At 48.4% G+C, this 26,668-nt stretch overlaps 1 protein-coding gene across 11 annotated transcripts in view; it reads left to right on the plus strand.

The window, feature by feature from the left end:
* Positions 1–12,899: 12,899 nt before the first annotated feature.
* TM6SF1 (transmembrane 6 superfamily member 1) overlaps positions 12,900–26,668 on the plus strand; it is a 59,737-nt gene continuing 45,968 nt past the window's right edge. For 3 of the 11 annotated variants that reach the window (XR_007409893.1, XM_025436884.3, XM_049108505.1), the window contains exons 1-4: positions 12,928–13,093; positions 18,695–18,798; positions 22,408–22,505; positions 26,260–26,363. Coding sequence is in view for 10 of the 11 variants with exons in the window: in XM_025436884.3 (XP_025292669.1) it covers positions 13,002–13,093; positions 18,695–18,798; positions 22,408–22,505; positions 26,260–26,363 (398 nt within the window). In the remaining variant the exon portion in view is untranslated. Of the gene's footprint in view, positions 13,094–18,694; positions 18,799–22,065; positions 22,207–22,407; positions 22,506–26,259; positions 26,364–26,668 lie in introns of those variants that run through there. The other 8 variants (XM_025436885.3, XM_025436890.3, XM_025436883.3 and 5 more) reach the window with 7 other exon arrangements.

Consider the following 26,668-nt stretch of genomic DNA (forward strand, 5'->3'; position numbering starts at 1 on the left):
AGGGAGAAGCAGGCTCCATGTAGGGAGCCCAATGCGGGACTCGATCCCAGGACCCTGGGATCACGACCTGAGCCAAAGGCAGATGCTCAACCACTGAGCCACCCAGGCTGCCCTGGATGATGAGTTTTAAATGTGGTCATTTGCATGGGCATTAAGCTAGCTCTCCAAGTGCCTGGAGCTGGTTGTAAACTGTAGAGCTTGTGTAGCCCTTACCTATCTTTCCTTCCTATTTCTCCTTTCTAATGCATGTGGTTTTTTAAAAATTTAATTTAATTTATTTTTTAAATATTTATTTATTTATTCATGAGAGACACAGAGAGAGGCAGAGACATAGGCAGAGGGAGAAGTAGGCTCCCTGCAGGAGCTTAATGTGGGACTCGATTCCAGGACCCTAGAATCCTGACCTGAGCCAAAGGCAGACGCTTAACCACTGAGCCACCCAGGTGCCTGTTGGCTGCCTGCTTTTATGTTAATTTCTTCCAATCCTGTGTGTCAAGCTGGTGGTGAACCAATGTGCAAGCTGTGACTGTGACCATGAGGTCAGCCAATTTTACCACAAACAGAATTCTTATGGAGTATTCATTTTTCAAGACTCCACAGTTTGAGTGTATATAAAGTGCCAAATGTCATCAACCTTCTAGCCTGTTCACTAATGAACTGGTCCAGTATGAATATGATCCCCACTGGATTAGCCTCAGAGTCCACGCCTGCCCATTGAGTCAATGGCTATTTTTTTTTCTAGTGGTCAGTCTGCCTCTCTTGGATTGTTGGGTTGCAAAATTTCATAAAGTTGATTAAAGCAATGTTGGGGAAGGGCTTTTCACAAATGAGATGTGAATAAAACTAATAAAACTAACAAATGAAGAACAAAGTCGCAAAGATAAAGACGTGGTGTGTGCCTCCAAGATGGTGATTCAAACATCAAAGGATTAAGAGCGGCCTTTGGAAAATCAACTAATCTCTTGAACACTTACACCTGAATTGGATCTTGTATAGAATCTTGCTGCAAAACTCAAAAATGAAATGAATGTTGGGTCTTATGCCATCATACCCATTCTATTTACGTATTTGTTTTTATCAAAGTTATACGTGTATTTAATGAAAGTAGATTTAGAAGGCTGGATACAAAGGCAGGAATACCTTGCCCTCCTTTGCCCACCCCTGATTTCTGCCTCCAAGGTAATATCTTCCAATGCTTGCTTTTGCCCCCATATTTCCAAGTAACACACTGACACTGCTATTTCATGATTTTTTCAGGTTTTGATGTTATTTTTTTACTTTCTCCTATGGGGAAATGAGATGGCATGCTTGGTTTCGACTTCCTCTCACTACTTCAGCCTTAAACTCTGCTGTTTCTCTTCTCTAAGTACCTTCACACACACTCAGCCACCTAACAATTCCATCTTTTTCTAGACACAGCTCTCTTGGAGTTGCCTTCCTCCTGCCCTAAGCTGAGCTGCTCATTCTCTCAGTGACACAGCTGTTACTCCTCATCCTGGGGACCCCTTGGCCTCATTCACGAGCTGGAGCTCCTGCTTCTGAATCTCACATCCTCCTCTGTGTTGGATACTTCCTTGTTTGGATATACCATGTTCTCCAGTAGCTTTCTGAGAAAAGGCTCAAGGGGAGGTTGATTTTTTGAGAACTTGCATTTCTGAAAATGTCCTTTTTAGGGGCACCCGTTACTTGATAGTTTAATTTTAACTTGAGAGTTAAAGTTCTGGGCTCCTGGGTGGCTCAGTGGTTGAGCATCTGCCTTTGGCTCAGGTCGTGATCCCGGGGTCTTGGGATGGAGTCCAGCATTGGGGTCCCCTGCAGGGAGCCTGCTTCTCCCTCTGCCTGTGTCTCTGCCTCTCTGCATGAATAAATAAATAAAATCTTTAAAAAAAGAGAGAGTAAAAGTCCTGAGCTATCCAGATTAAATTGTCTTTAAACTCTCCCACTAAAATACACCTGAAAAAACTCATATACGATTCATATAACAGAACCACTTAAGCACATGACCAGAACTTGCACAAACCTAAGTGAAGCCCACAGAGGCTAAGAGGAAACCAAATTCAGGGGCCTGGGGTCTGTGAGTGATGAGGTACATGCACTCTAAGGGAGGTTGTCATTTCAATAACCTGGAAACTTGATTTTTATGTCTATACTAGGCTGGAAGACCTGGCTTTGAGTTCACCAGGTGAAGAAGGTTGAAGCTGCTGTCCCTGAAGACAGTTGGGACCTCTAAGGAGATATATACCTGTGTTAAAAGAGTGAACCAGTAAAACATTTCCCATCACATAAGAGTTAAAAATGAAGCTTTTATGTCATGACTTGAATTCAGAGTAGGGGGAAAACTCTCCCTTGTAAAACTATAGCCATTCAATACCGCTGTTTGAGATCTGAATTTCTGCTACTAGCATGTTCTGGGGAAAATGACTGACCTTTCCCATCGGGTTCCTCTGATGATCAGTCGTACCTTTTCCCGATGTCTGATTTAGGTTTGAAGGTGTTGTCTGTCTCTAGCCATGGATTAGGACAGTTTCTTAGAGTACAGATTGGAGCAATTTGTTTTCCAGGCTCTGATGTTGTTACTGTTAGATGACAGTTCTGTTTCTCATCCTTTTGCAGGAAATCCCCCAAATTCTAGAATTTCCTATTTATATTTGGAGTTATGAAATTTTACCATGATGTGTCTATCTAGATTTTATTTATTTTTTTATTTTTTTAGATTTTATTTATTTATTCATGATAGACAGAGAGAGAGAGAGAGAGAGAGAGAGAGAGGCAGATACACAGGCAGAGGGAGAAGCAGGCTCCAAGCCGGGAGCCCAACACAGTACTCGATCCCGGGACTCCAGGAGCAGGCCCTGGGCCAAAGGCAGGCACTGAACCACTGAGCCACCCAGGGATCCCCTCTATCTAGATTTTAAATCAACACAAATATTTACTTATGCCTACTAGATGTCAGGTGGCAGGCTTCACCAAACAATGAATAAATCAGGAAAGATTCCTGTCCTCTTGGAGCTTACAATTTAGCAGGAAGAGATAGGCCATAGATTATATGCATAATGGATAAGAAAGTTGTATAGCATGCTAGCAGGTGGAAAGTGCTCTGGGAAAGGGGGATGAGTAAATTAGGGTAAGGGAGGTTGGGAGAGCTTAGTGGGAAGAGTTTAGTCTTTTCTTTAATCTTGTTCAGTGGGCCTTCTCAGTCTTGAATACTCATGTATTTCTTGAGCCTAAGAAAATATTGTTGTTTCTTCTCTGGTTAGTTTCTCTCCACTTTCTCTATTCTTTCCTAATCAGTCAGATGCTGGACCTCTTGGTTCTTCTCTATTCTCTTATATTTTCTGCCTCTTTACTTTTCTTGCTCTATATTCTTTAAGATTCCATGATTCTAGATTAACTGCTCTTTAGCTGTGCCTAAATTATTATTCAGCTCATTAATTGAATTTTTCCTGTCGTGTTGCAATCCCATTTTTATTTTTTATTTTTATTTTAAAAAGTATTTAAATTCATTTTAGTTAACATACACTGTATTATGAGTTTCAGAGGTGGAATTTATTTATTTATTTATTTACTTTTAAGATTTTATTTATTTGTTCCTGAGAGACACACAGAGAGAGAGACACACACAGGCAGAGGGAGAAGCAGGCTCCATGCAGGGAGTACAACGTGGGACTCGATCCCGGGTCTCCAGGATATGCCCTGGGCTGAAGGCGGCACTAAACCACTGAACCACCGGGCTGTCCAGAGGTGGAATTTAGTGATGGATCAGTTGCATATAACACCAGTGTTCATTACATGAAGTGCCTTCCTTTTTTTTTTTTCATGAAGTGCCTTCCTTAATGCCCATCACCCAGTGACCCCATCCTCCCCATCCCCCTCCACTCCAGCAACACTCAGTTTGTTTCCTAGAGTTCAGTGTCTCTTATGGTTTGCCTCCCTCTCTATGGTTTTCCTCCCTTCCCTTATGTTTATCTGTTTTGTTTCTTAAATTATACATATGAGTGAGATCATATGATAATTGTCTTTCTCTGACTGACTTACTTCACTTAGCATCATACCTTCTAGTTCCATCCATGTTGTTGCAAATGGCAAGATTTCATCCTTTCTGATGGCTGAGTAGTATTCCATTGTGTATATACATTACATCTTCTTTATCCTTTCATCTGTGGATGGACACCTGGGCTTTCCCCACAGTCTGGCTCATTTGGACATTGCTGCTATAAACATCGGCGTGCACCTGCCCCTTTGGATCACTATGATTATGCATTCCCATTCTTAATTTCCAAGAACTTTCTCTTGTTCTCTGTTCCCTTCTGATGGCCACTCCTTCCACTTTCTTGGTTGACACATCTCAAGTTTCTCTAAGGATATTCATTGCAATTTTTATAAAGTCCTCTCTTCTTTCCTAAATTGCTCTGTTAACTCCAAGGTCAGTTTTTCTATTGTTTTAACTTGAGTCTTCTCTTCCTTGCTATGGATTTTCCTGATATATTTAGCAGACTGCCCACCTTCTGCAGAGAGAAGTCTACCTGACTAATGCCCATGGTTCTGCCTATTCCATGTTATTGCCTGGAGATAGAGAAGGGCCAACCGCCTCCATGCTGTACCTCCCTGAGTGCTTGTCCAAAGCCTCCTCTACTTTGCATCTATTATACTCTGAACTGGGACCTGCTCCCTGTCTCTCTTGGGAGGAGTTTTGGTGTGTGAGGCTTACATTTCCTCTGCTTTTCCTCCATCACTGCTTTCTGTTTCTCAGTTGCCTGCGGCATGACAAACCACCCCAAACTTCAGTGCTTCAAACACCAAAAACATGTTATTTTTTAATGATTCTGTGGGTTGATAATGCACTTGTTTTCCTTCATGGGGTGTTGACATTGAGATGGTAAAAAATTTTGAACCAACCTTCTCCCATATGGATGCTGGCTACTGGCTGGAATCTCAGCTCAGGCTGTCAGCAAGGCCCCTTGTTTTTTTTCTATGTCTGCCTTTCCATGTGGCTGCTTGGGCCTCCTCACTGCATGGTGGCTGGACTCCAAGAAAGTATCCCAAGAGGACAAGCTCTAACATGCAAGCCCTTATAAACTTCTATTTCAATTATGCTTTCTAAGGTCCCATTGGCCAAAGCAAGCCAGCCACACACCAAGTCCAGAGTCAATGCAGAAGGGATCTAACATAGGGCACAAATAATGGGAAATGCGGGTCATGGGACCACCAGAGTAAAAGCCACCACAACCTTCTAGGTATCTGTCAAATTTCTGGTCTACCAGGAGCATCCTCTCCTGTTTTAAGCATTGGATTATTTCTTCTTTTTTGAAAAAATATATTTATTGGGAGCACCTGGGTAGCACAGTCAGCTGAGCATCCAATTCTTGGTTTTGACTCAGGTCCTGATCTCAGGGTCATGAAATTGAGCCCTGCATCGAGGTCTGCACTCAGCAAGGCATTTGCCTGAGATTGACTTTCCTTCTGTCCCTCTCCACTGCATACACATACACATGCTTTCTTTCTCTCTCAAATCAATTAATTAATTAAATAAATTTTTTAAAATTTTACTTATTTATTTGAGAGAGAGAGAGTATGCACACATGAGCAGGGGGGAGGGGCAGAGGGAGAGGGAGAAGTAGGTTCCCCACTGAGCAGGGAGTCCAACCAGGGGCTGACCTGAGCCAAAGGTAGATGCTTAACCAACCAAGCCACCAAGTGTCCCTGCCCCCATATATATATATTTATCGGCCAGTTAATTATGTTAATTATTCTATGTTACCTATCATGCCACCTCTTGAATCAGAGGTTCAAAAAGCATCTAGAGTAGGGAAGTAACTGTCAAGGAAGCCCCTCAACCTCCTCTCCAATCAGTGCTGTCTAACCCACACCCTAGCATATGAGGTCTTTTTGTTATCCCTCAGGAAAAGTCTGAATCCTGCAGCAACCTTGGGTTTGGATTTAGTCCTTGTCCAATGCTCAGCCCTTTCATGCAAGAATGTCAAGTTGCCCTCCATTTGTTTGCCTGTCTAACCATAATGTTCTGTCCTTCCTTATCAATGCAGATGATTTCTTCTTTCTTGCCAGCTCCTATAATTTCAAACTCCCTATTGCCTCATTTGTGAAACATTATTATATGAAGCAATATTCCTAGAACATTGCCTGAAGGATATTCCCGAATACCCTTTGATCAGAGCTGGCAGATGGATTCAGGTTGGCAGGTGAGAAGAACCCTACTGGTGTGCCCCATTGAGAAGGTCTATGGGGTGACGCTCAACCTCTGTGGGAGAGTTCAGTGATCACTGGTGATGTCTGCCCTGGGAAATGATGGTGTGCCTGTCAGGAAGGTATTTTCCAGCTTTTCCCCCAGATATTATAAAATGTTATCACTGCAGCACACCAAACCTTCAGAGAGTTGCTTATCTGTATGAAATTCTTTTGGCTCCTTGAGTATATTGAGTGGGTCTTGGCACCATGCCGATCACCTGCACTGAGGGTGTACTGAGAGACAACTGTGCAGAATTTGATTCTATATTTATTGTAGGAATGTTGCTAAGGACATACTGTATGACACGGTGTTCCCTTTAAGAGGAGCCATGGAAGAGCTCTTCTGAACAACTGATCTGTTTTTATCCTATGGATACTGTGAATGTTATATTATGTTTCCCTCTTTGCTTTGGTTGCTAGGAAACCCAGGGCCATGGTACAAACCTCATCTGGCAACTGCACTAGACCTTTTGACAAAACATTTTATATCCTAACTTTATCTCTCCTTTCAACTTGTTTTCTTATCACTTTCCTACAGACTTATGTCCTTCCTTCCCCATCTCTTAACCTCCTTTTTTTTTTTAAAAAAAAATCTCCACCTTCCCTTCTTCCTCTTCCCTTTTTTTCTCTTCAGCTAACATTTATTGGGCATCTGCTCTATTCTTGGCACTGTGTTACATGCTGGACAGACAGCAGTCATCACCCCATAATATCCACGTTACTAGCTGCAGCCCTTATCAGGGCACTCATGGTTACCAAAGAGAAACCTACTCTTTAGCGTGACTAAGTGTTTAGAGTAACTTAGTGTTTCTCTGAGGGGACTCATCACTGTCTGGTGCCTTCTCAGGACAGGATCCTAGTGATCTACTCACTAGGGTAGGTAGGGTAGGCTATACCAGCTTTACCCTGGTCACTTTCAGGTTGTTTGATTACCCCTTGCACATTCATCTAGAGTGTGCAGCCTTTCTTAAAAACACAAACACAACTTCTATGGGAAGGATTAAAAAGGGTGGAACTGAAGCATGTGCAGAGTGAGAGCTCTGGAGTTGGGGGCCAGAGCAACCTGTGGGCTGACTTCTACTTTACTCTTTTAGAAGAATTATTCTGTGCTACCCTCAGCCCCCACCTGTGACATTCATTCTTAGTTCCTAGTGACCAGGTTACCTCATGTTCTGCTTTCACTTCCCCTCTGTGGCAGAAATGGGCATCAGGGGTGCTTCAATTTAATTCCTGATTTGTCAAGTGTTTTGAATCAATGTAACAAAAACCTGTGTCTTTCTCACCAGAGAAAGTCAGTGTGTGTACCTCCACGGGTCTATTTTTGCTTGCAGGAAGCCTGGAGTCAAATTTCACAGCTACAGTATTAGTCTTCATGGCTTGCAAGGTTGATGCTCCTTAAAAAAAACATACACACATACAAACCTACAACAAAATAAAAAAACAACTCTATTGTCTGAACACCTTTTAAGTCATATCCAACCCTTTTTCAAGAGGGGAATTTAATACTTACTGATCAGCATGGAGTAGAACTCCAGACCTCAGCTTCCTGAGCAACGAGTCCACTGGCTAAATCTGTAGTGTGTCCATCTGCTATTTTTAAGGCATCCAATGTGGTGCTTGGTTAGCCATGGCATCGTGGGGATAGTGACTTAGATTCAGTTATTGGGTATATATTCATGGATATAGTGATTGAATTCAGGTTCACCACCTCTCTTAGCTTTTTGAGCTTGTGCAAGTCATCTTGCCTCTTTGAGCCTCAGTTTGTCCATCCATAAAGGGCTTTCTATATTCTTCAGAGAGCTGCTGTAAAGATTAAAAGAGGTAATATTAATGGCAATACACTTGACCCTTGAACAACATGGGTTTGAATTGCATGCACTTATATGTGAATTTCTTTTTTGATAAATACAGACTAGTCCTGTAAATGTATTTTCTCTTCCTTATGATTTTAACATTTTCTTTTCTCTAGCTTACTTTATTGTAAGAAAACAGTGTATAAGACATATAACATACAAAATATACATTGGTCAACTATTTATGTTATTGGTAAGGTTTCTAGTCAACAGTAGGCTATTGGTATTATGTTTTTGGGGAGTGAGAAGTTATATGCAAATTTTGACTATGCGGGATGGGGTGGGGTGCCTCTAAGCACCCTCACACACACATTTTTCAAGGGTCAACTGCACTTTGGAGTCTATAGAGTATATTACTATTGCAGAATGAGATTATATTCACTAGGTTTGTACAGGTTTTCTGGGGAGGGTTCCTATCATACAGGGTCCTCAACCACAAGTATTCTGACCACTCATATTTTCAGCAGTAAGAAAAATTGTTATCAAGAAAATCATAATCTCCAATATGTATATCACAGTATCCAAAGCTTTGCTGTGGCCTTTGGGTCTCTTTCAGACTCTGAGGGAACAGCTCTTGGGTTTGAGATATTGGATGCTTCTGGCATTGTATTCAGATGACCTTGGGCTGCTCTGCTGGCAGCGGTGCTCACCAACCCCTCTCTAGTGGTGTCTGTTACTATTATCTTTGACTCTGCCTTCTTTCAGGGACAGTGAATTCATTGTCTTGATATTCAAACACACCTCTAGGCTCATGGCTCCCCAAATCTGTATCCACAGTTTGTACCTCTCTTGGTGCTATGGGCTAGTATCCCCAATTGCTTATGAGACTGTTCCTCCTGGGAACCCCATGGGCACTGGCAACCCAACATGTTCAAACCCAAACATGTGCTCAGTCCCTGCCTCCTGACTTTCTCCCCTTAAAATCCCTATCTAGAACTTTCTGCCCCTTTTCTTCCCTCACATTGCTTTGATTCTGGTTCTCATCATCTCTTGCTGGACAATTGTCATAGCTTCCTAATTGACCTTCCTGCCTCTTTCTAAACTGTGGTCCACACCAGCTGCCAGGCAGGGCTTTAAAGATGGTACTCTCTTCCACTCATAAATCTTAAATGCTCCCTGCACTTGAGGTCTTCTGAGGTCAAGGCCCTGGTCACCTGTCTATCTTCATTTCCTGCCAGCCCCTTCATGCATGGCATCCCGATATTTTCAACCAGAGAAAATGACTTGAAGTTCACCAAGTGTCATGCTCCCACTCATTTCTGCCTTTAACATGTGTTGTCTCCACTGCCTAGGAAGCCCCACCTATTCCTCATCTACTCAGCTAGCTTCTGCTTGCTCTTCAAGTCTGGGCTTAAGCCTCACTTCCTCTCTGAAGCTTTTCTTGACTCCATCAGACAGAACTGGTGGTTCCTATAGCAATCTGTACATATATCTTTTACACTTTTTATAGTAATATTTTACATATCTCTTTCTCACACTGGATTGTGGTCTTCTTGGGCAAGATGTGTTTGTAATTCATCTTTGTGTGACCACTTCTTAGAACAATGCTAGAAACATGGTAGACTCTCTAAGGATATTTGAATAAGCTTATTAGTGATTTAACATCACACCCATTATTAACAGTAGCTAATAGCACAGCTGGAGTCAGGTCAGTATGGTAGGAGGAGTAAGTCTAGAACCATGAGTCCAGTACAGATGCCACTTGCCACGTGTGGCTGTTGAGTGCTTGAAATGTGACTAGTCTGAAACAGGATAACTGTGAGTGTAAAAGACATAAAATTTCAAAGACTTAGTATGAAAAAGAAGTAAAATATCTCAATATCTTTGATATTGATGGCTTGTTAAAACAAGAATCTTTTGGACATATTGGCTTAAATAGAATGTATCATTAAAATTAATTTCACCTGTGTTCTTTTATGTTTTAATGTGGCTGCTATAAAATTTAAGAGTATAGGGGCACCTGACTTACTCAGTTGGTAGAGTGTGTGACTCTTAATCTCGGGGTCTTAAATTCAGGCCCCATGTTGAGTATAGAGTTTACCTAAAAAAAAAATTAAGATTACACATGTGGCTCACATTATATTTCCATTGGACAATAATGATCTGAGCATTCATTCATTGAACGAAGATTTCTTGAGCACCTCCTTTGCACCTCCTCTGCTAATCTAAATGATAGGAACAGAACTATAAAAAAGATGGACCAGGGCAGCCCAGGTGGCTCAGTGGTTTAGTGCTGCCTTTGGCCCAGGGCCTGATTCTGGAGACCCAGGATCGAGTCCCACGTCGGGCTCCATGCATGGACCCAGCTTCTCCCTCTGCCTGTGTCTCTGCCTCTCTCTCTCTCTCTCTCTCTCTCTCTGTGTCTCATGAATAAATAAATAAAATCTTAAAAAAAAAAAAAGATGGATCAGTACCTGACCTCAAGGAGCTTACATCATAATGGAGAGAGAGAGACACAGAACAGGAAACAGACATGTAAACAAGATGATTTTGGATAGTATAAGTGCTATGAAGAAAGCAAAACTTGAAGGAGAGAGTGAGGGAGGTTCAGGAGGGCGGTCATGTGAGGTCTTCTTGAGTTGGTGGGATCAGAACCAGAGAGACGAGGGAGGGTGTAGGACATGGGATATGGTACAAATCTGAATGGACAGTTTGGATGCAAACTTAAAAGGTATTTGGACAGGAAAACTCATAGGACTATTGTAATCAGAGGAATTTGGGATTGGCCAGAACTGAGGTTAGATTCCCAGGTGTCTGGCTAGGACAGCCAAGTGAGTGGTGGTGCCACAATATGTGAGAAAGCTGGCATGGTCTTGTGGCAGATGAGGAACTCCATTTTGGCCATGTTGAATGTGAGGTGTCTGTAGGATGCCCATGTGGCAGGGCTGAGGGAGGAGGCTGGTGCTAGGGACCGTTAATCTGGGATCTCTCAGCATAAGCATGGGCACCAAAACCAAGTGTGGATGAGAAAGCAGAGAGAAAAGGTGGCAAACGGAGAGGAGCCTCTGGCCCAGGGAGCACATGGGAACATGTTTGTGCATGTGCCTACATTGAGGGGAAGTCACAAGGCAGCCAGGGAGTTCAAGATATGAGAGAGAAGGGGATCCCTGGGTGGTGCAGTGGTTTAGTGCCTGCCTTTGGCCCAGGGTGCGATCCTGGAGACCTGGGATCGAGTCCCACGTCGGGCTCCCGGTGCATGGAGCCTGCTTCTCCCTCTGCCTGTGTCTCTGCCTCTCTCTCTCTCTGTGTGACTATCATAAAAAAAAAAAAAAAAAAAAGATATGAGAGAGAAGGTAAAACTCACACAGCCAGGTTTGGGTGGGTGTTGGTAGAGGGGCTGCATTGGCCTCAGGGATTGGCTGGGAGGAGACAAGGGGGCTCAGAGGAGGTATTTGTTGTCTAGAGGAAGAGGGAGTTTAAGGATAGTGACAAAGGAGTAGTTGTGGAAGAGGGTGATATCCAGGTCAGAGGTAAGGACATCTCTCTAGAAAACTTGGATATATCACAATTTGGGCCAAGCTTTTTTTTTTTTTTTTTTAATTCATGAGAGACAGAGAGGCAGACATAGGCAGAGGGAGAAGCAGGCTGCATGCAGGGAGCCGGATGTGGGACTCCATCCGGGGTCTCTAGGGTCACACCCTGGGGCTGAAGGCGGTGCTAAACGGCTGAGCCACCCAGGCTGCCCCTGGGCCAAGATTTTATCATTATGTCCTCAGTTGGACGTAAGCCTCCCAGAAGTACCAGGAGAGGGGATTAGGAGAACTGGCTTTGGAAAAGTTGAGTGGCCCAGGAGCAGGTAGGTCACAGCCTCTTTGTGGCTCATTTTCCTCATCTCTAAAATGAGCCGAATGATGTCGTCAGCTCCCTGGCAGCTGCACGCTTAGCACACTAAGTACATGTCACCTCTCTGGGTCGCTTGAGCTGCATTCTGTCTGAAACTCTCGGTCCTTCCCTTCGGGGACAGTAGACCAATCCAGGCTCAGTCCCAGGGGGCTTGCTGAGACCTAGTCACCAACATGGTCAAGCAGCCAGGGCGATACTTGGCACCCTTCCTCTCTACAAGCATGGGGCTTCTGTGGGACTGTGGTCTGAGGGCAGAGCCTTTGCCTTCCAGTCCTGTTCCCTACGTAGGGTCTCCCGCAGCTTGTCCTGTGGCAACCTGGCCTCCAGGAACCCTGCCTGGAATAGAAACGAATTCCCCACGCTCTGGTCTCATTAAATCCGCATTTCTCCCAGTGTCAGTTTCAGTCCAAAAAGTGGGAATTGCAGGAGACAGCGGCGTTCCGAGCAGCGCAGGGTGAGCACTTGGTGCCTACCAGCTCAGCTAATCCCACCCTACCCTGACCTGGGTCACGCCCATTGGACACAGAAGGGAAAAGAGCCGTGAGTTAAGTAACTTGACCAAGGTCAACAGCAAGTGAGCGAGCACCAGGGTTTGAACCGGGGATTCGGACTCTGCACCGATTGTGCCTGCTGCCCGCTGTTGGCTGCTCTCAGAGAAGATCCAAGGTTTCAGGATCCTCCGTGCCTCCTGTCCCTGGGCCTAGGGCTCCCCACGCGGACGATCCCGCGGCCCTTCCCGCTCGGACACCCCGGGTCTGGCTCGACCCCAGAGCCCCCCAGGTGGTCCACGACCGGCTCCCGGCCGGGCGCCCCCGCCCCCCAGGGCGCGCGCCTCGGGGGACACCTGTCCCGGCAGGGTCTGTCTGCCCCTCCCCCCGGCCCCGGGCCCGCTCGGCTGCAGGGAGCTCCCGGGCGGCTGCGGGCCGGCGCGTCGAGGGGGCGCTGCTGAGGGCGCGGCGCGGGACGCCCCGAAGGGCACGGCCGAGGGGCGCGGGCGCTGCCGGAAGCTGGGGCGGGGCGCGGCGCGGGATGCGCTGAAGGGCGAGCGGCGCGGCGGCGGCGATGAGTGCGTCTGCGGCCACCGGGGTCTTCGTGCTGTCCCTCTCGGCCATCCCGGTCACCTATGTCTTCAACCACCTGGCGGCCCAGCACGAGTGAGTGGGGCGCGCGCGGCGGGGGTCGCGCCGGGGCGGGGGGTGGCGGCCAAGTGGCCTCCGCGCCGCGCGCGCCCCAGCAACTTTTCCGCTGGGGCTGGAGCCGCACACGGCGGGGCAGGGGCAGGGGCAGGGGCAGGAGCAGGGGCAGGGGCAGGGGCAGGGGCAGGGGCAGGCAAGGGGAGGGGAGGGGAGGCGCGCGGGGGGCGCGGGGGGCGCGGGGCCCGGGGGCAGGGGTCGGGGCGGGGGGCCTGGCCGGGGCGGCGTCCTGGACCTGCGGCAACGGTGCAGGAGCCGAGGCTGGGGCGCGCCCCTGCCCGCGCGATGCTGGGGGTCCGGGTGACGGAGGTCAACGAGGCCATGCCCCTGCCCTTGAGCAGCTCTGGGGCAGGGCTGTGGGGGTGCAGACCCCACCAGCGACCAGTGTGGCCAGGTTCTCTCGGGTCATGCCGTGCGCCTTTGCCATTTCCCAGGGACCTTTCCATGTATGGACACACACATACTTCTCATTTCTTATTAATTTTAGAAACTGTTGTGAATGACTAGCAGAAATAGCCGTGGACCAGCAGGCAGAGACCTGGGTTCGGGGCGTGGCTTTGGCACTACCCGGGTGGCCTGACCTCAGTTTTCTGGTCTGTCAAATGGCCCGTATTTGTATTGTGTTGTCCGGATCCAAAGAGACCTGTTTGTGGAGGGGCGGAGGTGGGGCGGGCGCGGGGGGGGGGGGGGGGGCGTGTAGGACAGAGCAAGGAAGCGAGGCAGAGCGGTTCAAGGCCAAGGAAATGGGTGGGGCTGGCTTTTGGGTTTAGTTCAAAGCAGTGCCTCAGTCTTGTGTGAGGGATCCCTGGCTAAGCCACCCTGCACCAGGCAGCTGCAGGCCTGCCCAGGCAGCGGGGAAAGGTGCCAGGCCTCCGTGCCTGCTGGTGCTCCTTGTTGTCTGTGGGGACGAGGAAGTTAACCTGTTATGTTTCCCACAGCAGTTGGTGCTAAGGAAATTGCATCAGTCTGCATGCAGCAAACCCTCTCCAGACCTTCAGGCTGCAGATAAGTGTCTGCCTATAGGGCAGGGACTTCTTTCTCCCCTTCCCTCTCTGCGGGGACCACCACTTGGGGACAGCCTTATCCAGATGGGCCCCATCCATAGTGAGCACTCCGAGGCACTGGCAGTGACTGCTCGTGGTCTGTCCCAGTCTCGGGGTGCAACTCCTGGAAGACACAGCTCTGGGCAGCAGATGTCACATGGCTGTGAATATAGTGCCCTGCATTTCTACAATGGCATTATAGGCAGCTCAGCAAATATTTATTGAATACATATTCTGTGCTTGACACTGTTCCAAGTGTTGGGGATATAGCTATGGACAAGCCAGGAAAGGGGGAAAGCAGGTGTTGAGACAGACATCACTAAAATGTGGCAACATGAGTGACTGAGAAGGGGAATGGTGGTCAGGGGAGGCTTCTTGGAGGAGGTGACTTGAGGTGTAGGAGGTGACACACAGGAAGTTGTGGAGACAGAACCTTCTAGATAGGGGAACGGGGAGCAGTAAGAGGAGATGGGCACGGTGGTTGGGCAAAGGGGTATTTTGGAGGGGCAGCAGGGCCAGTTTGAGGATGACTCTGAGATTTTGGCCTCAGCCGCTGGCAGGATGGTGATGGCATTTACTGAGCACACACTGAATTATGTATTGCCGTATATTATTGAGCACATTGCTAACCCTGCAGAGTTTTGAATAATTGGTTCCAGTCATTCTTCTCCTCCCCTTGCAGGTTAAAATCGCAGTGGCTCTGGCTCCTCTGTCTTCTTCCTCCACTCCCCTCTCCCAAGTCCCCTTACACATTGGCCCCAGGCCTGGACTAGCATGTTTCCTCCCTGCGGTTCCCCCTGGCGCTGGCACTCTCTGCCCCGGGGCCATGGCACAGCCTCCCCAGGAGCTTCCTTGCCCTGGCCCTGGGATGCTTCTTAACTTCCTGCTCCCTTGCCCTTGCTCACGCTGTTCCCTCAGGACTTGACCTGAGATCTGACCTGACGGTTGAAGCCATTCCTGGACTTCATGGCCTGGGGTAAAATGCAATGTCTTTCTTTTCCAGACCCTCCCCCTAAGCACATGTGTGTTCTCCCTCCACCTAGCCCTCTTGGATTGTACTTTTCCCACGGGAGTTACTTTCCTGTGGTCAGAACGTACCTTACCAGGCCACAGCTCATCTTAGTATCATTTGGCTCTGCTCAGGGCCTTGTGCACCCCGGGCATTCGCTTAGGTCTGAATTAGTTGGATTAGTCGAAGCTTTCTTCCCACCACACCTTTTACAAAAGTCTAAAAAACAAGAAGCAAGGCAGGGTAAGGAGTCAGAAAAGATTGGGCTCTCTGTCTCTGTTTCTGTTTCTCTCTCACACACACACACACTTTCTCTCCCTCTACTCATGCTCACCCATAAATATCCCCTCTGAGTGGGTGTCCCTTCATGGAAGGACGTCAGTAATCCCCCTCATTCCCAGACTAGCAACTTTTTCACCCTTGGGTTTGTCTCAGCCCTTCCCCACACCTCACTCCCCCCCTGCCCCCCCCCCCCCCCAAGTCCCTGCTGGATCCATTTCTCCCTGTTCTAGGAGGTTCTGTACTTGGTAGTCACTGGGATGCATACAGGATCTGCTGCCCCAGTTTCTCTTCATTCTGTGCTCCTCCCCCAGGTGGCGAATGTGAGAGGACAGGTGAAACAGTTTACACTGCTCTCGCATACTTCAGAAGAGTGCTAGCTGCGTGGTGGTGCTGGTGTAAGTGTAGGCCCTTAGTAGGAGCAGGGATGGGGTTATTCCCTGGCCACCACCTGCCTTGGGCTGTGATTAAAATGCTTGTCAGCTTACACAGCACACCTAACCTCTTCCCTTTTCATGGGATGCTTCAGTCCAGTATCATGTTCCTGATCCCAATCAGCTTCCTTTTCCATCCTCTGCTCCTTTGGTTTTCCCCTACTGGAGGAGCCTAGAGCAGGCACTAATGTGCACCACTAGAAATTTCCTATTTCAACATCTTACCTGGACATTGACACAGTCATTCTCATCCTTATCATAGAAGTGTGTCATCCATCCACCATCTGTCATCCATTCCTTCTGCTATCCATCCATTATCCATTCATTCACCATCCACCATCCATCTATCCATCACCCATTCATTCACCATCCACCATCCATCATTTGTCATCTATTCATGTATCTGTCCATCATCCATCCATCCATTCATCCACCATCCAGTCAATTGCCATCCACCACCCATTCCCACCATCAATCATCCATCCATCATCCATCCATTCATCCAACATCCATCATCTATCAATTCATTCACCCATCTACTATGCATCATTCTTCCATGCACCATCCATTTATCTATCCATTCATCCACCATCTGTCATCCATCTGTCCATCTATCCATCCATCATCCACCATCCACCATCCATCCACTATCCCCCATCCATTTTCCAGTGTCCATTCATTCATTATCTACCATCCATCCATCCATCCATTTCTCCTTCCTGGCTTCTTCTCCCCCTCCTTCCCTCCCTCATGCATTCATCAATTCTTATATACCCTCATAGAAGTCCCCAGACAGACTTTCTTTGTCATACTCATCCAGGTATCCTGAAAAAAGTTGCATGTTCCCATGCCCCACTCCAAAGTATTTTGTAGGTGGAGAGTGGCATTTGGAAATCTGGGTGCTCCTGATGTCCAAATCCTTTTTTCCCCCCAACTCTTGGGGCCTGCGGCCAGGGGCCAGGGGCCAGGGATACAGCTTTCCTGCACCTGTGACCAGTCTCCTGGGGGCCCATCTCTCTGCAGGTTGGATGGATCGCTTCCCACCTCCTGACTGACCTCTCTTATGCTGAGGGCAGGTTTTTAACACCCATTACAGCTGCAGGGTGTGGAGTGAAATCTAGCATGAGTGTGTCCCTCAGCTGTTGGTAGGTACTGTTAGGTTGTAGAACCCATGACTGAGAAAGGTACTTTCAGAAGTTCCAGGGGCATATGGCAAAGGTTATCCAGAAGTTCTCTTGTCAAACTGTGGTGCTGTGCAGGGGTTTCAGCTGAGGAGTGGTGCTTGTGGCAGCCCTCAAAGGCTTTGAAGAGGCTGTGGTGTGCAGGCCATTGGAGAGGGCCACAGGATCCTTTGTCTAGAACTGAAAGCCCTGTTTGGTAATGGAGCTGTAAGAGAGTATCCCTGTAGGACCAGAGGTGACATCAGGGGCATATGGCAAAGGTTATCCAGAAGTTCTCTTGTCAAACTGTGGTGCTGTGCAGGGGTTTCAGCTGAGGAGTGGTGCTTGTGGCAGCCCTCAAAGGCTTTGAAGAGGCTGTGGTGTGCAGGCCATTGGAGAGGGCCACAGGATCCTTTGTCTAGAACTGAAAGCCCTGTTTGGTAATGGAGCTGTAAGAGAGTATCCCTGTAGGACCAGAGGTGACATCCTGGGTGAGAGAGCTCAGAGTCCATTGAAGTAGGACCCTCCACATAGACAGGGACATCCTCCATTCATCCTCAGTGCCTGGCAGATAGGAGTGCATCATAAATTTTATCCTTACTATGTTTTTTTTCCTTACTATGTTTTTTTTTTTTTTAATTTTTATTTATTTATGATAGTCACACAGAGAGAGGGAGAGAGAGGCAGAGACACAGGCAGAGGGAGAAGCAGGCTCCATGCACCGGGAGCCCGACGTGGGATTCGATCCCAGGTCTCCAGGATCACACCCTGGGCCAAAGGCAGGCGCCATACCGCTGCGCCACCCAGGGATCCCCTCCTTACTATGTTTTAAGATTAATTAATAAGCAGATGATGAAATGACATGACTTTGCTAAGGTTGCAGAGTTAGGCGGTAGCATAGTAGGTGCTGAATCCAGGTGTCTTGACTGCAAACTCAACCAAGCCTCGTGCCCTAGTGCTGCCCCACTAGGGAGGGGCCTTGGCCCCCGGTCTTCTCGGTATGGTGTCTTTTCCCTATGCCCATCCTTGCCTCACCTTACTGTCTGGGTGAGGGGTTAGATGCTGGCTTGCCGGTCCTGGGTGTGGGCAGCTGGCTTCATTGTGGCCGCAGGTCTGGCCCAAACTTTTCCTTGTTCATCCTTTGGCTCCTTTGATTATATACATGACCCGTGGCCCTCCCTCCTTGTCCTCCTGGAAGATATGTGTAGTCAGGACTCCTCTGGATTTCCTGGAGCTCAGTCTGAAGGTTTCTGGCTAACACTGAGGGAGGGGGCAGATTCAGTGGTTAGACCCATCAGCCACTGGGGAACAGGATTTGGACGAGCAGGTAGGTAGAGGCAGGGGGCTAGTGGCCATCTTCAGGGTGGGGTGGGATGGTGTGGAGGATGCAGGTCTGTGCAGGTGCACAGGATGGGAAGATTGAGGACCTGGTGGTTCCAGTTTCTGAAAGTCACATGGGTGGCCTGGGGGGGCAGGGGCAAAGTGCTGCAGCAAAGCCAAACCTCACTAACCCCACAGCTCTTGAACTGTGTGGGCAGAGGCAGAGGTGGGAGCGAATGCATTCAATAGCCAGGAAATTCCACACACCAACATGTTTATTTCGATAAGTGACCACCTCCCTGTTCTGGTCGTTGCAGTTCCTGGACGATTGTAGGGGTTGCTGCCCTCATCTTGCTCCTGGTCGCCCTGCTGGCTCGTGTCCTCGTCAAAAGAAAACCACCCCGGGACCCCCTGTTCTATGGTACGTCTCCCTTGGAAGGGAACTGTTGGTGTCCACCAAACGGCACAGCTCTTGGGCCTTTGCCTTCACTGGCTTGTGCCTCCATGAAGTCGGTCTCCAATTCCCTGAGTTCCCTGGTGAAGTGGCAGGAAGTGGAGGAGTAATTCAGGACAACACAGTCCTCCGCTCCAGACCAACAGGGCCTCCAGGCCACAGACCCCGCCCCTTCCCAGTGGGGATCATGGAGGAAAGTCTTTGGCAGGGCTAGGCAGGATGCCCCTCCGTGCCTCCCCCCACCCCCTACTCCCCAGCCGTGCTCTGACCTCTGACCTCCACTCTTGCAACATCTTACTGTGCTTCCTGCCTGTGCTTTGCTTCTTGCCGCCCCCTCCACCTGGCCTGGAGCTTTGCTGCACAGTGTCTTGGTCTACACGTTTGTATAGTGAGGAAAATAATATTGCTCGCCATGGACGGTTGCTACAAACATTCAATAATATTTATAAAATACTCCAACAGTGCCTGAAAAATACACATGTGCATTGCATAAATAAAAACTCCACCAACCAAGCACCTGGCCTGGCCCTGAGCACTGTAGCCATATCAGCTTATTCAGTTGGCATAACAAATACCCTCCACTTACAGATGAAGAAGCTGTCTCAGAGACACTGAGAATTGTGGTCAAGGTTTTCACTAAGAACATCATTGACCCCAGAACCCAGAACCCACACTCTGCTTTGGGCCACACTGCCTCAGGCTAAGCTGCCCCTGTCTTCAAGTGCTTCCCTTGCCGGAAACTTGACCCGACATTTCCTCGTTCAGTTTCTGCTTCAGGAATGCTGCATATCAGATGCCTCCAGATCGCGGTGTCCTGGAGCAGAAACAGACATTTTCTGTTATCTCCCCCCACCCCCCTGCCAGCTTTACTGAGATATAATTGACATCTCACACTGTACAGGCATGAGGTCTACACTGTGATGATGTGATAGGCATCTACACTGTGAGGTGGTGACCACAACAAGGTTGTTCACCATAGGGTCCCTCGCCTCACATAATGACCTTTTTTTGGTGTGTGTTGAGAACAGTAAGTATGCAATGAGGTGTCGTTAACCATAGTCACCACACTGTAAAGTAGATCCCTATGACTTACTCATCTTTGAACTGGAAGTTTGTACCCTTTGACCAGCATCTCCCTATTTCCTCCAGTTGTCAGCCTCGGCAACCACTGTTCCAGTCTCTGAGCTCAACTTGTTTAGATTCCACAGATAAGTGAGATCATATAGTCTTTGTCTTTCTCTGAATGTCTTATTTCACTTAAGATAATGCCCTTGAGATCCATTTATGTTGTGATGGATGGCAGGATTTTCTTTTTTTTTTATGGCTGAGTAATATTCCATTATGTTTATGCATATCTTCCTTATCCATTCATCCATCCATGGATGCTTAGGCTGTTTCCATGTCTTGGCTACAAACATTTATTTTCTTTGCTCATGGGTCTGCAGGTTGGCTGAGACTGCTGTGCTTCGGGCTCTGGGGCATGTTCAAAGCTGTACCATGTTTCTCCTTGTTCCTGGGCCAGTAGCTCCCCAAGATGTCCCCTTCTCATGGCAGAGGAGACTTAGAGTTGGCCATTCCATTGGCCAAATCAAGTCATGTGGCTGAGTCCATCATTAGTGCCATGGGGAATATTCTCTGCCCACAGTGGATCTTGGCAAAGATGGGGAGGGAAGAAGAATTCTAAGTAACTGATTTCCCAACTTGCGTATAAAAACCCTGGCCCTTAGGTCAATGATGTAACTTGCCCAAGGTTGGATAGCCAGTGGGTAGATGAGCTGGACCTATCTGACTTCCGGGCTCACACCACCTGCCTTTGTCTGACCCTAGACTACCTTTCTAGAGTGGTCTCCTGCCACTGTCTTTCCACCCCACCCCATGGAGTCCACACTTAGCTGCCTTCTGTCTCTCCCAGCTCCCCAGGGTTGGGCACCTTTGCTCCAACACCCTTAGTCCTGTGCCCTAGCGTGAGCACACTGTGGCCTCAGAACCAGGGCCTGTCACCTCTGACCCAGCTCTGACACTCCCGTCAGCCTCAGTGATCAGATGCTGAACGCTTTCTTTCCCGGGAGACATATGGTGGCTGACTGCCTGCTGGCTGATCTCAACTGCAAGATCTGGTTCACAGGCCTGGGAGGCACAGGGAGGCAGGGCCTACAGGGCAGGGCACATGGGGGCCTTGCACTCCTGTGGAGGGTGTGAACACTGAGGCCCTGGCTGCAGACTCGGAAGGGTTGGCTTCCCTTCTCTGGGACGTCACCTCTCCATTTATTTTATCGTGGCTGCTCTTATGTCCACCTTTGAATTCTTGTACTCCCCATGCCCACCACATGGCTTCTGGTTTGTTACAGTTTGAAAAGGTAGCCTTGCTGATAAACTGACAGGCACAAGTTTGATCCCTTGCCTTGTAAAAAGTCTAATTCCTTAGCTGTCTGTTGCTGGTGGTTTTAAGCCTGTTTAGGAGATTCTCACCACCTGAGTGAGATTCTTGGAGACAATGTGGCTTTGCTTCTTTCATACTCAACTATGCCATCTCTACCCATTTTAAACATCACTGGCCTTTCTTTTTAAAACTTGCACACCAAGGGGATCCCTGGGTGGCGCAGCGGTTTGGTGCCTGCCTTTGGCCTAGGGTGCGATCCTGGAGACCCGGGATCGAATCCCACATCGGGCTCCCGGTGCATGGAGCCTGCTTCTCCCTCTGCCTATGTCTCTGCCTCTCTCTCTCTCTCTCTCTCTCTCTCTGTGACTATCATAAACAAAACAAAACAAAAAAACGTGCACACCAATAAATAAATAAATAAATAAAAACAAAAAAAAAAAACTTGCACACCTGGGACACCTGGGTGGGTCAGAGGTTAAGCGCTTGCCTTTGGCCCAGGGTGTGATCCTGGAGTCCTGGGATCGAGTCCCACGTCAGGCTCCCTGCATGGAGCCTGCTTCTTCCTCTGCCTGTGTCTCTGCCTCTCTCTCTCTCTGTGTGTCTCTCATGAATAAATAAATAAATAAAATCTTAAAAAAAAACCCAAAAAACTTGCACACCCACTATTGTCCATCTGTAGGATCTGCAGTGTGGAGTAGAGCGAACAGCAGATATGCTGTGAGCTGGCTGCAGGTGCAGGTGGGACACAGGTGGGGTCCGGGGTGGCCGCTTATAGGTTGTGGAGGATGGATAGGGTGGCCTGGTGGGATCCTTTGGGTAAGTGTGTCATTCTGTCCCCGTGGCAGGTGTCCTCTTGGAGAGAGCACTTGGGCAGTGCTGCTGAGATCCATAACACAGACGAAGGTCCTTTTGTGCAGGAGGGACCTTCTGTTACTCCATCTTGACAAGGCCCACGGTGTCTTCTGGAAAAGATTAAAAACAAGTCATTGTTTTTGGTAAATGCCAAGGTCTTAGTCATTGCCTCCTGAGCTGCTCCTTTTTAAACTACTGCTTTATTGGGGTGCCTGGCTGAGTGCCGGTGGAGCGTGGGGGTCTTGATCCTGGGAGTTGTGAGTTCAAGCCCCACGTTGGGTGTAGAGATTACTTCCAATAAATAAAAATAAGTAAACAAGTAACTACTTCTTTCTTTGCTCTAGTGTATGCAGTTTTCGGATTCACCAGCGTGGTGAACCTCATCATAGGACTGGAACAGGATGGAATCATTGACGGGTTCATGACGCACTACTTGAGAGAGGTATGGGATGATTTAGCGAATGTGAGCCTTACGCCAAAGGATCAGCCACCCAAGTCACATTGCTCACAGATGAAATCACTTTATGTAGTGTAAGGGGGTGAGATCCATGGTATTTCTTTTACTGTTGCATACGTAGGTGGTTGATTCATGTGGAAAGTAAAGTAAAAAGTTAGGATTAGATCACGGGAGGTACTTTTTCCAGCATTCGGTTTTATATCTCCTCCCTCACACCTGGTCCACTACCTTCCTCCTTTGCTTGTATTTAACATACATGAAGTGTTCTAAGTGAATTTAGTACTTGGTGTCTTATTATTAGAACATTACTATATCCGAAAGCCCAAGTCAGTCTTATGTGTATAAACTAGAGAACACTGAGGCGTTAAATGAAGCCATTTGATTGTGATGATCCTTCCCTCACTATCATCATATTATAGTGCTACCTGCCCTTGAGAGAGCTAGTCCTCCTTCCCTATCTTTTTGTGTGATGAATCCAGCCCCAGAGAGGTTAAGTAACTCGCTCAAGATCACACAGGAAAGCACAGTCTTAATCTGTGCTTTAAATAATGGAGAACTTCATATGTAAGCAAAGGAAGTTTGGACTTTATCTCACCTTTGAGGGAAGATTTTAAGTCAGGGAATGATACAGTCAGCTCTAGGAAGGATGGGCTTAGAGCGGGGTGTCAGTGCTGTGAACTGGGACACAAGTCAGGAGGCTTTTGCAGGACCAGCAAGCACATGAGGATGGCCTTGGCAGAGCCAAGCATGGGAGGTAAAGGGGAGGGAGGAACTTTGGAGACTTTGAGTGGTTGGAGTAAGTAGGACTCAGGGATGGGTTGGGGGTGATGGGGAGGGTAAGATCCAAGAAGACATCCTGCTTCCTGCTTTTGGAAAAATGCTGGTGTTATTAAAGCAGAAGAATTCAGTCCTGTAGACAGTAGCTGGAATAGACTCTGGGGCCCAGGAGCTCTCTGACCTGGCAGGGAGATGGCACAGTCCTAGGAGCAGTGATGGAGACACACATGAGGCACAGAGTATGGGCACTCCTTGGAGATACTGTGGGTTGTGTCCCAGACCATCCATTGCAATAAAGCAACAATCACAATAAAGTGAGCCACATGAATTTTTTAGCTTCCCAATGCATTATTTATACTATACTCTATGACGTGTACATAGCATTATGTCTAAAAACATACATACCTTAATATTAAAACAGTTTATTGCTCAAAACTTGCTAACCATTATCTGAGCTCTCAGCAAGTCATCATCTTTTTGCTGGTGCAGGGTCTTTGCCGTGAGGTCGATGGCTGCTGACTGATCAGGACAGTGGCTGCTGAAGTTTGGGATGGCTGTGACAGTTTCTTTGTATTTTTTTTTTTGGAAATATTTAACATTCATCTGAGATAGAGAGCATGAACAGGAGGGCATGGTGAAGGGCAGAGTGAGAAGCAGACTCTCCACTGAACAGGGAGCCTGACATGGGTCTCAATCCCAGGACCCCAGGATCATGACCTGAGCAAAGGCAGATGCTTAATTGATTGAGCCACCCAGGCACCCAGGCTGTGACAACTTTTTAAAATAAGACAACAATGCAGTTTGCCAAGGACGAGGAGAGTGATGGTGAGACATAGGCAGGTGAGGCAGTCAGACCGCACCCAACAGTCACCATCTTATATGAGTGCAGCTCATAGGGCCTCCAGACAGTCACAGTAGTCCATCAGAGATCATAGGTCACAGATCAACCAAAACACAGATCACAGATTGAAATATTGCCAGAATTACCCAGATGTGACACAGAAACACAAAGTGAGCAAATGCTGTTGGAAAAATGGCCCCGTCAGACTTGCTTGATGCAGGGCTGCCACAAACCTTCAATTTGTAAAAAAAACAAAACAAAACAAAACAAAAAAAACACAATGTCTGCAACACACAATAAAACAAGGTCTGCCCTTGTGCAGGGGAAGAATTGAGTCTGGAAGCAGTCAGAGGAGTCCTCATTGCATTAGTGACACTGCTCTAGCATTTTTTAAAATGGCAATGACATGGGATGATAAACATTTTCTAGATAGACAAGGGCCGTGGAGGGCATTCCAAGGAGAAGGGACAGCTGTGTCTCCTCACGGTCAGCCTGGGGTGGAGGTGTGCAGGGATGATGCCAAGTTCATCTGGGGACACGTGGAGTTGTGGGTGGTTGAGGGACATATTGGCAGATGTTCCAGCTGGCAGGGCTTTGCAGGTCTTGAGCTCAGAGGAACGTTCCTGATAGGGAGATTTGGGAGCCATCTCAGTGTAGATGGTACCTGAAGTCTGGAAAGAGCTTGCTCATGAGAAGGAGGAGAGAAGACGGCTGAGGGTGGAGTGAGTAGAACTTTGGAGGCCGTGGCTAGAAGAAGAGCCCTTGCCATGCACTGTGGGGGGATAGGCCAAGAAACAGGAGGAAACCTGGAGAGTCTGGGACCCCTGTGTCCAGAGTGGGGAGGTTTTGAGGAGCTTTCGGCTGCTGGGAGGCCTGTGGTTGAGCTGGTGAGGGTGGCAACCGGTGAGGCACACAGGGGCTGAGAAGGTAGGATGGGGTGTTGTGTGAAAAAGTCTGCAGGGCCAGGTTCTGGGTGCCCAACTGTCAGATGGAGGAGGCGGGGCCCGGGCCTGCAGTCGGCAAGCAGCTTTGGGAGCATTTTGAGCAGAAGAGCGATATAAGAGCTAGGCCTCATGAGTCTTCATTTGGCAGGTGGATTGGAAAGAGGAGGGAGACAGACTGTTTGGGACTGGCTCGGTGAGGGGCACTGTGGGCTTGAACCAGGCTGGGTGGAAAGGGAGGGTGGCCTGGGTGACCTCAGAGAGACAGAATTGGCAGGACTGGCCCGCAGACTGCATAGGAGAGAGGGATGACAAAATGGTCCTGGGGTGTTGAGCCGGGTAGGCTGACTGCTATCCTGTTCATCCAGAGGGCTGGGCAGGGCTCGAGTGGGGGGCAGAAGCTGAGGGGTGAAGGGAGTCCAGGAGAGTTTGAAGGGCCCATGGGCTGTCCAGTTAAAGACACCCATCAAGCCAGCAGGAGAGGCTGGCCTGGCTCCAGGGGCCACGTGTGCACATGAACGACCAAGTCATAACATTGGATTGTACTGTTGAGTCAGAGCGTGTTAGAGAGAAATGACTTGGGCCAGGCATGGGCACAGAAGTCCAGATGCCGTGTTATTTCTACCCGCCCCCCCCCAGTCTTTATGCCCTTGGATCGTGGGGACAGACAACAGAGCTCTGTTGCCTCTTTGGTAGAGCCGAGTCAGTTGTGTGAGTCCCATAAGGGAGTTGGGGTGCCCATCTGTCTGTCATTGGGTGTGGGAAAGATGTGCCTTCCTGGGGGTCCATACAAAGGCGAATGATGGTCAGTTGCTGGCTGTGGGAAGCAGGGTCTTCCCCGGCCACCCCTCTGGCCAGAGCCAAGGGCCTCAGTGACAGATTTGACTTGGCCTCGGTGAGTTAGCCGAGCAACCAGGGCTGCCCATAATGCCACCTGCCTTGTCTGACCCAGCGGGTCTAAGTGCTTGACCCAGCAGGTCAGCTCACAACCAGGTGTTCTGCAGGGCCCTGCACTGCGGACTAGTTGCGGCAGCTCCAGCTCACCACTGGGATTCAGCATAGCTACGTCTGGGCATGCTGACTCCAGCCGGCTCTGCTGTTTTACGTGCCTTGAAGTCCAGGTCTGCTGCTTTGTGTGGAGGTCTACTGACAGCAGACTCCTCTTTTCATCTTTCCCCAGGGTGAGCCGTATCTGAACACTGCGTACGGGCACATGATCTGCTACTGGGATGGCTCTGCTCATTATCTGATGTATCTGGTGATGGTGGCAGCCATAGCCTGGGAGTAAGTGAGTCAGTCTGCTGGGTGTGTGCCTTTGCCACCTTGGCAGCCCATACGTGGGTATGTAAGGAAGCCACGCGTGTAGAGGGAGAGACACAAATGGGACACGCACGTGAACACATGCTCTGTGGACACACGTGAGACATAGTTAACACAGGTTCTCTTCCTGGCACAGCTGCCTTTTGGACATGTCCCTTTGGATGATCCCACACCGTGGTGACAGCTTGGGCTGTCACCCCTTCAGCTTCTGACTGTTCTCTAGGAAGTCTTATTTGCAGCTGGCTTCTCAGGGAGTGTGTGTGTATGCA

This window comes from Canis lupus, chromosome 3 (assembly GCF_003254725.2).
Source record: "Canis lupus dingo isolate Sandy chromosome 3, ASM325472v2, whole genome shotgun sequence".
In the NCBI taxonomy this organism is placed as follows: domain Eukaryota; kingdom Metazoa; phylum Chordata; class Mammalia; order Carnivora; family Canidae; genus Canis; species Canis lupus.